The sequence below is a fragment of the Pteropus alecto genome, unplaced genomic scaffold, assembly GCF_000325575.1.
Source record: "Pteropus alecto unplaced genomic scaffold, ASM32557v1 scaffold270, whole genome shotgun sequence".
Taxonomy (NCBI): Eukaryota; Metazoa; Chordata; class Mammalia; order Chiroptera; family Pteropodidae; genus Pteropus; species Pteropus alecto.
In genome coordinates this window covers 2927747-2941801 of record NW_006430735.1, presented here as the reverse complement: position 1 = coordinate 2941801, position 14055 = coordinate 2927747, and the positions used below count along the sequence as shown (strand labels likewise).

The following is a 14055-nucleotide window of genomic DNA, read 5'->3' as shown; positions in this document are numbered from 1 at the left end:
GTGCACTTACTGTCAGAGCCATCTGAGGCATGGTGAATCTGGGGTAATTATTAAACAAAAGCCCTGAGAGAGGTCATGCTCCATATGTTTGCTTTTCCCCCTTCCCTCTGGTTCTAACAACACCAAGAGGCTATAAATTCCTCAGAAATGAAACACCAAGTTGTCCAGCAGACAGAATGAGATAAGAGTGCAGCTCTGCCAACCTTTGCTAATGAAGAACCATAGGCTTCTTAGACATAATTCAGTGATGAAGAGTAGATGGTACTATTCTGAATCCAGAGCTTCTTGAGGGTGAAGAATGTGTGATTCATCCCTCATCATAACTCCAGCACCTAGACTGTGCCTGTCACAGTGCAGTCAAACAACTAAGTTCTGGCAAAAGTGAATACATGTAGGAATGAATTCTATTTCTCATTCCACATTGTAATACTCGGTTGTCTCTCTGACATCTTTCCTCCATCAAAAAAGGCTTACTTCATATCATTTCTTTAGTATAAAATTAGAGGGCTGGACAATAGGCCAATGGTAAGAAAGTACATTCTGCAAGATAAGTCCTACTCATCTGGACTGATGTTTTTGAGTACATCAGATGGTCTTTGCAGGAAATAACTGGTGACAGCTACATGATCCTGAATAAAATATAAACTTCTCTCACTGGTGTTGTAAGAAACGCCTGCGGTTCAGAATTTTCCTAGCAGAATGTCGATGCTTGGAGCAACAAGGACATCAGAAGCAGATGTGGACTTGCACACAAGGACACATTGCAGGGAGGGCGCACACGCCCGACCGATTCCGAGACTTCTTGCTCTAGGCACTAGAAAAGGATACTTTAGAGGATAAGAAAAAGATACTTGAGAAGAAATAGCTGAGAACACGGTGGTGGCTTTGAGGCTGAATCTGGGAGTTGGCTGTAGCTTGTATTTACTAACCCGATAGTAACTATTAAGAAATTACAAAGCCAGCATTGTAATTTAATAAATAGCCATGGAGACAGGGGTGGGGGATGCTAGCATGGCCATTCCTCTTCTCCCTTATCCATGTAAATAACACATTTCCAGTCTCCGACTCTTCTTCCAAACCGTCTCCGCAACAACTGGTAAGTTTCTTATTGCATGATCTAAAGGAGGGTTGGTCTTTAAATAAGCTCATGTAAGATCAATCAGTTATTGAAAATGTTATTGCTCCAACATAGTATAGAAGGTATAAATGTGTACTATGACAGTCTGGGACAACAGAAGGTACATTGCTTTATTAGTGTAAATCAAATTAATTCTGGCTTCATGCCTTCATCTGTCAGGGTTATGTGAAATTCTATTCTATGTTTTTGGAGGCTCCTCTACATCCTTAGAGGGAGTCTTTTATATTCATATCTATATAAATATATGTCAGTTCTTATTTCTCCACTCCTGACTTTCTTACTCAAAAAGCAGCATACATTATAAACTGTTATACACCACACTTTAAAAAAAAAATCTTAACATATCTCCTGAAACCTTTCCACATCAATGTGCAGAGCATGCTCTCATTCTTTTTTACAGTCTCATGTTATTCTATTTAGTGGCTGTACCAGACTTCACTTAACAAGACTTTTATTGTTCTCCAACTTTTGCTATTGCAATAAAAATGCTGCAATATAAGTTGTATAGACACTTCATTTCTTATATTCTAATGTATCTATGGGAGTCCTGTGTCAAAGAGCAAACTATATTGCACTATTTACCAGCAGTGGAGTGCCTCTTTTTGATGGGAAGATTGTAAACTATTGAGTCAGTTTCTTTAAGAGTTATGTGCCATTTGGTTTTTCTGTTTTGGTTTTTTTTTTTTTTTCCTTGAGTTAGTTCTTGTAATTTGTACTTTTCTAGGAATTTTTGCATTTGTCTAAATATGTGTACATTTTGGCATCCGATGCCTTGACATTTGGGGTCAGATGGTTTCTTGTGGGGAGCTGTTCTGTGCACTGCAGGATGTTTAGCAGCATCTCTGGCCTCTGTCCACTGCATGCCAGTATTACTCCCCACTTCAGTCTGTGTTTCCAATCACAGTATGTCTCTAGATATTGCCAAGTGTCCCCTAGGAAAGGCTGGGGCCAGAGGAGCAAAATTGCTCTCAGTTGAATTTTGGCAAGGATCAGACAGGCCTTTTTGAAGAATGAACTTTGGCTTTGTTAATTCTATTTTTTATTTTTCTACTTAATTAATTGCTCCTTTGTTTTCTTTCTCTGTTTAGACTTATTAATGTTTATTTTCCAACTTTTTATGGTTGATAGTGAATGCTTCAGTTTTCACCTTATTTTATTTTTTTAAATTTAAGCATTTAAGACTATACATTTCCTTCTAAGTATCACTTAACTACAATTCACAAGTAGATGAAATTATAGTCAGGTTTTAACTTTCAATTTTAACTTTAATTATCTCTTCTTTTAACCATAGATTATTTTAAAATGTTTTTATAATTTCTAAATTCATGGGTTTTTCAATTTATTTTTTAAAAGTTGATTTCCAATTTTACTTAATTGGCAAGTAATATGTCTGTGTAGTTTTGATCTTTTGACATACAATGAGACTTATTTATGTTTTAGAATGTGGTCGATAATTTTCATGTTTCATGTGTTCTTGGAAATACTGTCTGGTTACCTAATATAGTCTTCTATACAAGTCCATTATCCCAGTTCTCAAACATTTTCATATCATGTCTCACTGGGGTAAATGAATGAGATTGCCTGAGGTCAGATGAAATTGATCTGTAAGGCTCATGACCCACAACCTGTAACAAAGTAAAATGCTTGGTCTCTCTGACTCCATCTTGTTTGGGCCTACATTGTTAATGCAGAGTTCCAAATTAACTAGTGTTAATATAGTGTTCCAAATCTTCTAAATTCTCATTAAATTACTAATCTCTTAAGTACAGAGAAAGTTGTGTTTTAAATTTCCTATTTTTATACTTTTTCTTTGTAGTTATGTAAATTTTGGTTTTGTATATGGTATTAGGTACATACAAATTAGAATTGTTATATATTTCTAATAAATGTTCATTTTATTTATTATAGTTAATAAACTGCAATTATCTCAGTATTGCTTTTTGTTTTCATGTTTATTTTGCCCAACATTAATATAACTATGTCAGCTTTCTTTTGTTATTTGTTTATTATATATATTTTTATCTTTTTACTGTCAATATTTATATCCTTATGTTTTAAATATATTACTTGGAGGCTCATATGGGTGAATTATTCCTCCATTTCTATAATATTTGTGAAATATTATTTCTGATAAGTTAGTAAATTCGATCTCTTTGTTAAAACAAGAGAAATTATAGTCATAGGTTTTCATTTTTTCCGTTATGCCTATTAGAGAAGAGAAAAATGTCTTTTGTGATATGACCTACAAATTTTACAAGTATTCATATTGTTTAAAAACACTGAGATATGAGTTACAATCATATTATCAGGCCAAGTAACGTAACCAATCAGAATTTCAATTTTTTTTTTTTAGTTATTGTTGCTGGGAATGGCAATAGTCTAAACTTTTCTTCAACTCATACTTTCAAGGACAAATTTATATTAATAGAAGACTACAAGTTGGTAACAGTTATGAATATTCACACAGGTCCCCTTGTTGCAGAGGAAACAAGATTGATATGCTTGAGAATGTTCTCAGTTTAATACCTTAACAAATCAGACTGTTCGAATATGTTTTATAACAGAGAAAGCAGCAGAAAGCATTATAAAACACATTCAAACAGTCTGATTTGTTAAGGTATTAAACAAATACCTAACTTTAGGAAAGAAGGCAACATCTCTTCATCTCTTTGACTCCCTTCGTTAGAAGACTGTACTTTTTTTTTTTAAGGTGAGGCTCTGTTAACTTGATTACTTAACATAAAAAGTAACAAGCAGGCCTAAGACCTCATTTTTATATGCAGAAATGGAATAAGGAATGAATGGGATTTAATTATTAACAGTGAAAGAAGGTGCATGTAGCATTAATCTCCCACATTCTGATTTTGCAAATGAGGAATATGCTATTCTTCATTGAATGTAAAGAATGTAAGAATGACAAAATTGACAAAAGATGTCAACTAACACAGGCAAAGGTATTCCTTTCTTAAAGTGATCAAAGATTTAAAAACTTACAGAGCGGGGGACACTGGGGCACTCCTGGCAAGAGGAGCAAGTTTCCTTGCTCTCCTAAGACCCTTACAAGAGGTTGCAGACCTGCCCCCGGGTTAAAATCTGACCACTGCTCTTCTCCATTTCTTTCCTGTATCCAAGTTGACTGTGCAGATCGTTTGATTTTCACCTTTGCTAGAACCCTGTCTTCCAAGGTTGGCTAGGTTGTCTGAATTAGATCAGACTGATACCAGCTTGGTAATTAAAAATGTAACAAGTAATATTTTTCTTGACTATTTGATAATAGAATTTAGAGAGTTGATGAAGTGTAAATAGCCAAGAGAGTAATCATTGGTCTTTTAAAAACAGGCTATTTAATATTTATTTAAAATATCAGTAAATGTCTCACCAAATATTTTCTTTTAAGTGCTCTTTAAGGTACGATTTTATTCTTTTGATTGTATTTCCTCAGTACATGTGAATATAACCAATAACTATGCAAATTTAGTTTTCATAAACATATATAAAATATTCTAATTTTTAATGGAGAAAAAAACAAGTTTACACACTTGTGAGAAATTTCAATATTTATACTTCTGAAAACTGGCTTCTTTTAATCTTTAAGAATATTCTGAATATTCTGGAGCAGATTCAGTACATAAAAATATCAATATATCTCTCTTGGCCAACTCCACCTCACCCTATATGACACTATTTTAGCTCTCCTTATTACCTCTTAAAGAAAAGTTAACAAAAGAAACCAATATTTATGAATATATTAGCTAGATTAAGTCCACCTGAAAGTAATGGACAGCTCAAACTAATGATGGTGTAATTAAAACAGAAATTTCTTTGTCACGTTAAAAAAGTTGGAGATAGGACAAGGTTGGAATGATATTGCATGTGTTAGGGACTTAGACACTTCTTATTTCATTTCTCTAGTATCTACAGCCCATGGCTTCACCTTGTCACCTATATTAATATGATTGCTCAAATTCAGATACCACTTCTTGATTCCAGCTGGAGAGGATGGGGCCAAAGAAGGCCATACCAAACTTCAGGGAAAACATTGTTTTAGCAGCTATACATCTGGTGTCAATTGCATTGGACAAAGTTAAATAGGCAAGGAAGACTTTATTCAAGATTTTTGCAATAGAGGAAGGAAAATGAACTTAACTCTATGGAAACAAAAAACTAAAACATTTTCTAGAGATGGGTTTGGGGTAATCGTAGGCCACTTGTGTTTGCTAGTTGGCTTTATCCAAAGGAAAAGCAAACTTTCTCTCAACTCCCTGACAAAGGTAGTTATACCGTTTGGAACAAGGTACCCACTAACGTTAGTCTTCTCATCTCCCACGCAGACTGGGAAATAGTAGCACTATCTTTGTTTCATGTTTGCATTTCAAAGAAATAGTACCCAGGTCCTTACAAAAGACATTCCTGGGTCATCAAACTGTGAAGAGGCTTTTAAGGAAATTTATATACATTTCAAAGGGGGCAGATAAATAATTTGCAATTACATGTATTTTAAGTAAATACTCAAGAAAAAGAGAGATCAGAGGCCTATAGTCAGAAAGAAATCCGTCCAAAGTTTGTCAAGCTGAGAATATTTAAGGCCTCAAATTTGGGCACAAAATTAGTTTCTAGCTTTAATATTGGATTTTTTTTTTTTCCTTTCTAAGTTAGTTTTGGGTTTTGTCTTTTGTGAGGAATGAATATGACTTTAGCATTTAAAGCCACTGAATTGATGACCTCTATTTTTCCCCTAAAATTGAGATGAAAGACTTATAAAGAAAAACTGAGACATTTTAAAGCAAGTGGCATTAATAAAATACTTGCCTGTAAAAACACTTTAACATAAGCATTTTGTGGCAGATGTAAGTTTTAGTGTTCAGTGAAAACAAAAGACTTTCATTTAAGTGGAACTATATTTAAGTTCTTCCTAAACTTGAAGAGCTCTTGGTATGTGAAAGCTACCATAAATTTATATTATTTTCCAACATCTCTAAGGAATACTTTTTTTGTTTTATTTTAGTTAGCTTCTTTGGATTTTACATACTAGAAATTCAGCCACAGCACTTAAAGTAGACAGAGATTATTATGATTAAATAGTAGTGTGTAAGAATAATTAAAAATATAATAGTTGATTCCAATGTGCTTGGAATCAACTGAGGGAATTAGCTAAGCTACAGAACCAGCTCTGGATTTAGACTGCCTGTACTCAGTCCTGAATTTGCAATTTATCTGTGTGATAACAAGCAAGTTATTTTATCAGTCTTGGTTTTCTCATCTGTAAGGTTAGGGTTATAATAGTATCCATCTTTTAGGGTTTTATGTAATTAAATTAGGTATGCAGGTAAGCACTTAGTTCGGTCTTGCACTCAGCAAGTCCTTAGTTGTTATTGTTATGATAGTTATCTGATTAGACTAATTAATTATGGAGTCTTGAGCTCCATTCTCCACCAACTATCTTTTTGTGCTTACTCTTAGTTTCTGCCCCTTGTAATTGTGTCTTGCTTCCTAAGGCCTCTGTCTTATGACAACCTTCTGACTCTGTCCCCATCGATCACTGTTTAATCTCCTGTATATAGATTGGTTCAGAAGATGAATTGACTATTATGATTCAGGTACCCAATTCTGATCCAACCAGCCATGACTCCTTAGGTAGTAGGAGCTGCAAGTGGGTAAGCTGTTTTCCCTCAGAAAAGATTAAAGGAATGACAAGCAGCATTAGGAGTGCACCTCTGTTGAACTTGTATTTTTTCTTGTTCGCTTCTCTAAATTTTGATGTTTCCTGCTTTTAGTGTCTTCATATAAATCGTCTGTTCTGTTCATCAAGTGAAGGCGAAACCTCTGAGAGATTTAAAGTGTATTTTAAACTAATCACTCTGCCTTTACTCTGCCAGAAATAAGCTCTTTAATACCAAAGGGAAATGAGTTATTGCTCCTATTCTTGAGATTTGAATTAAACTTTTTGGGACCTTAAGACATTCTCAGTGAAAATCTCAAGACTCTGGAATTCATTTGTTTTCTAGTTAAAATTTCTTCTTTATTTTTCTCTGTACATTTTCTTCAGTAAAATGTAAAATGTATAATGACACCCTTTCTGGAACATAAGTCCTAAAAACTGACGTAAGTGAAGTATATATATTCCCTTAGTAATTGCATGATGGTCAGTAATAAATAGCTGATTAATTAACGCTGCAAAAGTATTGGTTAGCTTACAGAATTACACTAAATTATACTAAAAAATAGACTGTATAATTACACTAAGTTGTATAAGTTGGAGTTCTGCTTCAGGTCAAGATGAAATAACATCTTGGATTTAACCTCTCACTTGGATATATATACCTCTACCTTAAACAACTAAAATCCAAACAAAATATATGAGACAATAGTACCCAAGACATTTAACATCAGGCAGTTAAGGACAATGATCCTTGAAATGTGGGCAATAAATGAGGTGAATCCTACTATTGCTTGGAGAAAGTTTTCAGGTCCTAGAGCAGGTAAAGGGAGTGTAGATATTGCCCACTGACCTCCTGAACTGAGAAAATGAAGCTGCAAATCAAGATAAGCCCATACTGCAAAATATTAGAGAGGAGAGAGCTGCATATAGAGGAAACCTGGAGATCTTTGTAGAGTAGTCTCCTTGAGATAGTCGCTGAATACTGATCAGCGCATACATGTGGGAAAACTACTAAAGCTTAGAGAAGGACCTATCTGAAAATATTAGAGAAAACAGTGCCTATGGCACATGCAAAACTAGAATTAGTGATCGTTTTCAGCAACCAGAGTGGAAAAACCTCATAATTCATGAAGGCCAGAGCAGCCTTTAATCTGAATGAAACTTAGCCTACTACTGAAGCAAGACCCTGCTCCAGTCTTGTCCAACAAAGTTTAAAAGCAAGACTCTAAAAGATCAAATTGTGTCCAAACATATGCTGCCAGTAACAACAACAACAAAATGCATTTTAAATATAAAGACATAAATACATTTTAAAAAGATATAAAAAGATATACCATGGTAACATTAATCAAAAGAGAGCTGGAATGACAATATTAATATTAGACAAAGTAGGTTTCAGAGAAAATACTGCCAACAATATAGAGTCACTTCGTAATGATAAAGGGATCAACCCATCAAGAAAACATACGCTTCCAAACACTTAGGCACCTAATAATAGATCTTCAAAATACATGAAGCAAAAACTGATAGAATGTCATGAAGAAATAGATAAATGCACCAATTATAGTCAGGGATGTCAACATTCCCCTCTTAATAATTGATAGAACCCGTCAACGAAATCAGTGAAGATGTAGAAGACTTGAAAAACTTTATCAACCAAATTGACATAATTGACATTTATAGAACATTTTACCTAACAACAATAAAATGTACATTAATCTCAAGTGCACACCATCATGCACCAAGATTGACTATATTCTGCACAATAAGGGAAAGCTCAATAAATTTAAAAGGGTAAGCCATTTGTTTTCTGACCACAAGGGAATTAAATTAGAAATAAATTAGAAATCAATAACAAAAAGAGATCTGAAAAATTCTCAAATATTTGGAAACACACTTCTAAATAGCCCATGAGTCAAAGAAAAAATCAAAAGGGAAATTGGAAGCATTTGAGATAAATAAAACGAGAACACAATATATCAAAATTTGTGGGATACAGCCAAAGCAAAACAATATTTTAAACGAAGGCAATTTATGAAACTAAATGCCTATATTTTAGACAAGAAGAAAAGTCTTAATGATCTCAGCTTCCACCTTAAGAAGCTAAAAAAAAGGACAAATGAAATAACACAATAAACAGAAGAAAAAGATAATATAGATCAGAGAGCAAATTAATGAAGCAGGGAAAATCAATGAAAATATAAAAACAATAGAAAAATTATTTGAACAGTAATTGGTTCTTTGAATCAAGAAAAATGCAAGTAAATTTTTAGTATCAAAGAGAGGTGAAATCACTACAGATTTTACAGATTCTCAAAGTATAATATGGGAATTTTTTGAACAACATTATGCCAATAAATTTAACAACTTAGATGAGAGGGAAATTTTTCTTGAAAGACACAAACTACTGAAGTTCACTTTACAGGAAATAGATTATTTGAATAAGAGCTACTAAAGAATTTGAATTTGCAGTTAAAACCCTTCCCTATGACCAGACATCAGATATAATTGATGCATAAAACTCAAAATGTTATTGAGTAGAATTCAAATTATATGAAACAGAAGCAAAAAATTTATCTCTGGAGGCTAGGTAAGTAATGTAAGTGAATGATATGGAACAGTTATAGAAAAAAATAACTGCCAAAAGTAAAATCAAAATTTATTTTTACTAAACCATGGTATATATAAAATATAAGATAATATAAACATGTATGATAGCCAAGATTTTATTTTAATTGGAAAATAAAAACTTAAAGTCAAGCTGTAATTATTAATTGTTATTAATTTTATTTCTTGTGGTGTTTTAGCTCTTCTTTGGAATCAGAAGCCCAATTCCTTCTGACCTTAGATTTTACTGTTTCTGCGTGTATGTCCTATGACATTGTAAATAACTTCGAATATTTCACTTTGGCACTGACCTTTAATTTTACATAAATTCATAACAGAAAATAATTATTGACAGAATTAGGTGATTCCAAACAGAATTCTTACACAATATGCTCTTCCTTTCTCTCTCTCACACGGAAGACTCCTCATTCTTCAGTTCTCAGAATAAAAATTTCCTCTTCAGAGATTTTTGGTTTTATTTCACTGAGTATTAGATGTTGTTGGTGAAGTTGTGACACTGCCATCAAGATCAATTTGCAAACTTGATGTTATTTTACATTTTACTACTAGATATTTTTTAAGCGGATTTAAATAATGACTTTGAATAACTAATTTTCATGACATTACATTCAGTATGCAAGAACATAAGCTCTGGATGAGAGGTAAACCACCATCCCAACAAATGATCAGTCCCACCCTGCCAAAGCATGCTATGTCATATGGGAATCTTGTTTTCTTTAACAACCTTTTTCAATAAGAGCCGAATCACTGAGCTAGAGCACAATCCAGCTAGTTTACAGGTTCTTTCTTTGCACGAATCAATCCAAACAGTCTAATGGGATCATCATGAATGTTTTCTTCTACTGCCTGCTTCTCAGGTGGGAAACTGTCTGCCAGAGTGGTCTTAGAAAGGCTGGCATTCATTCCGTGTAACTGCTCATCTTTATCCTTGTCTGACAAGTAGGTATTCTGTTTCTTGGGCTTTCTGCGCTTCCCCTCATTGCTGTGATTTAGTGAGGCGTAAAACATCTGTGTTTCATCAGGACCCTAAAAAGAAAAGCATGTTAATTTTTCATTATTAACTCATTCTTTCACTTTGATGGCTTCTGGGAATTTCTAAGGCCCACAAAAAAAAAAAACAAAAAAAAAAAAACAAGCTGCTTGTTTTCTGAGCTTCAGCTACCTGGTTTTGCTAAATTTGTCAGTTAAAATGATAACAAAAAACAATAGTCAATTCAAGATTTTCAAGTGGAATAGAGTGCTTAGATGAACTTTTTGTGTGTAGTTTTATTTCTTTCTTATACTCAAAATATACAGAAACATTTTAGATGAACTCTTACCAGTCCCTTCCCTGCCTTTATCTCAGGGAATGCTTGCCCTATATTGCTCTTCCCAAGTAACAATACTCCAATGTGTTAAACTGGGAACAAGCATAATAAAAAGGAATTTAACAAATCACAAGATCTAATTTATGTATGTTTAATAATTAGTCATTTAATGATACTTACTAAAATCCCCATTTTTTCTACATTTTTGTGATTCATAAGTATAAAAATAACAGTGTCCAGTTATGTGACTGGTATCTGGCAAAAATTACATTTTCCATCTTTATTATTTATTCCTTGCTTAACTGTCCCCAGATCTCCTTTGAGTTCATTTTGGGTTGGTTGGTCTCAGAGATATTTATTTGCATCTAAGAGGATCTGGGAGTCCTCTCTGGCCTAGAGCTGGGTAAATAATAGAATAGGAAGAACAGGAGAGTAAGAAAACTTGGAGGAAGCAACAAGCTTGAAGGCAAGACCTTAAATTTGCTGGTAGAAAGCCTAGGATTGAAATTCTGGCTCTATAATATACTAATCATGGGACCTTGGGCAGTTTTTAAAAACTATTTTGAGTCTCAATTTTCTTGCTCATAAAATGAAAGTACTTATATCACAATGTTATAAGTAAATAAAGATAATATATAGAGAGGCTCTAAACACTGTACAAAAGTAAAGTAAGGTGTGGGATTATAATTATTCAAATTGGTAGGCTAGAACTTTAGGACAGCAATCGAATAAACCAAAAATTTCTGTATTAATTATTTCCATTTAAGAGCAGGACAAAATTTTATCAATTTGTGGGGATAAGGTAAGGAAGCAACACTTGGATTAACAAAACCCCTAATGCATTAGTAAGAATATCCCTGTTGCACTCATTTTTATGCTAAGTGTTAAGTGTGTTATATTCTCTGCAAGGAAGAAAAGACGGTTCTGTTTACAACTCACTGGCATTTTTGTCTGACTTTTTAATCCTAAAATAATTATTTCTGGAAAATTGCAATAGCTGCCTAACTGATGTCTTTGCTCTAGTCTCTTTCCTCTTTGCTTAACTTGTATATTGTCTTCAAATTATCTTCCTAAGGCTCAACTTTCATATTTTTACCATCCTGTCTCTGAAATTATAGCCTATAGACTAAAGTCTGAATTTCATATCCTGACATTCATGCTTTTGTATGCTCGATACTACTCTACCTTTTTTATTTTGACTCCGACTACTCTCCTATATAAACTCTGTATTCCAGGCCAACTGGACAATCCACTGCTCCCTGCACACAGTGCCTGCTTTTACCTGCTTTGCCCACACAGATAAAGGAGATGTCAGTGAAGTTCCAAAATAACCAGAAAGCACTCAGGAATACAAAAGGATAGATATCTTTTTTTGTCCAGCACTTTGTTCTTTTTTTTTTTTTTTAACCAATCCTTTGGGAAATTCTTTTCCTTTATCTGGTGTTGGATTACAATGCTGTACCCCAATTACAGTGCTATACCCCAAGCTCAGCACAGGACTAAGTCTGTGACCTACACTGGAGCCATCATACCATCCATTCCCCTCAAAACAGAAGCTGGCCCAAGAATGGACATGTGATTTCAGCAAAGCCGATTATATGGCATCTTTGGGATTGATGTACACGTGCAAGAATAGAAAAGGTGTTTTTTCTTGGATCTGGAAGGAAGAAAATCTGGGTCTACTAGTGGCTTGCCCAGCCTCAGTAGAAGAGTCTTTTGGTAATAGAAGAGAATGAAGTCAGTAACAGAGAGAAGCAGGAAGGAGAAATGAAGAGAGTTCTCATAGTCAGTCATCTCAAAAGCAAAATATACTCTTACAGTTCCCTGTCATATGAGCCAGTAATGTACCTCTTACGCTAAAGTGATTTGAATTGGGTTTCTGAACTTATAACCGAAAGTATTCCAAATGATATATGCCTGGTCAACAATTAGTCAACTTTATCAAGTACTGCAGAGTTCAAGAAATGTGATTCTGAGAAAGAAACGCAAATTGTACATGTAATAGTCATGCGTGACCTCCAGAGCGTTGTTTCAGTAGAGTGGATGGGTGGAAAATAAATTGCCAAGGGTAGAAGAATGTGTGTCAATGGAAGAAATAGAAACAGTAGAAGAAAGTAAGAATCACTTCAGGAATTAGATAAACAGGTTGAAGTAAAGTTTTGTTGTTTTACTTGTTTTTGGTTTTAAATATTGAGGTGATTTGTGCATATTTGTAAAACGAATAGTAATAATCTATTTTAAAAACATTAAAATGGAGACAAACAATTGAATGTTCAAGAGCTTGAAAGAAATAGGAGAAATGGTCAAGAGCATAAATAGAAGTATGGGCTTTGGAAAAGAGAGAGAGTGCTTCTGACATAGAAGGGAAAGGAGAGATTGGTGAGAGATTTTGACATGAAGATAAGAGAAGAGCAAGCTCATACTTGTGCCTCTCAAATTTTTTTAGAACTTGGAAATTCTGGTGGACTCATTTTATTGGGTTTCTTGATGAATTCTTACTAGTTAATAGTAGTTTGAGAGGCTGGAATTACAAGTTCTGAACTGTACACATCATCTTCAAAGGGCAAGGAACTTATTTCTATTTTTCCAACAAAGACTTTATCCACAAGCTTTATGCATAATATTATAGGTTCCTTATGTTTTTGTCATTGACAGTAGTAACAAAGTGAGTACTGTAGAAGCAGACTGGGTAGCGTTTTTGATGATAATGATCATTCTAATAAAATGGAATTGGGCAAATATAAAAAGATTACTTCTAATTTGTGATACTAAATTTGTGAGAAAGGTGCAATAGAATAAAGACTAATCTCCTTAGAGTATCTTTAATTATATAATTTATTAAAAAGCAGAGTTTTAAAGACATTTTAAAGCTTTGTACAATTTCCACATTAGTAAAAACCTGATGCAGCTCTAATAAAGTTGGCCTATTCAATTCACATGTATTAAATAGCAACTTCTATTCCAAATTCTGTTCTTTTACAGCTAAGGTGATATGAATCTCTACATTTCAGATCATGTGGCTATATTTTAACCTTCTTTTAGAAGTTTTCTTTTTATTATCATGAATTTAGCAGATCATATTATGTAGTTTTTCACACCTTTTATCTAAAAATGTATTTTACAATTAATGGAACATCAGATGACAGTTTTGCCCATCAGAGGGCGACTTTATATTTGCCGAAACTTCAGTACATCTTGGTTTCTTAATAAAAATGTCAAGAATCTTGATTTTGTAGGGAATTCATATAAAGAAAAATAGAAAAATTCTACCCTAATAGGAAGTTTCTAAGATGTGACCCATCTTAGGGGGGAGAATATTTTCT

General features: G+C 33.7%; 1 protein-coding gene and 1 long non-coding RNA gene across 2 annotated transcripts in view; one reads left to right on the top strand and one right to left on the bottom strand.

Annotated features, from left to right (window-relative positions):
* The first annotated feature begins 450 nt into the window (after positions 1–450).
* The window catches only part of LOC112484740, a 59077-nt gene continuing 45472 nt past the window's right edge, over positions 451–14055 (top strand). The window contains exon 1 of the long non-coding RNA XR_003048154.1: positions 451–1096. This is a non-coding gene — a long non-coding RNA (uncharacterized LOC112484740). The remainder of the gene's footprint in view (positions 1097–14055) is intronic.
* LOC102892723 (T-cell receptor-associated transmembrane adapter 1) overlaps positions 9562–14055 on the bottom strand; it is a 30979-nt gene continuing 26485 nt past the window's right edge. Inside the window, exon 6 of the mRNA XM_006905449.2 lies at positions 9562–10451. Coding sequence (XP_006905511.1) covers positions 10194–10451 — 258 coding nt within the window. The 3' untranslated portion in view covers positions 9562–10193. The remainder of the gene's footprint in view (positions 10452–14055) is intronic.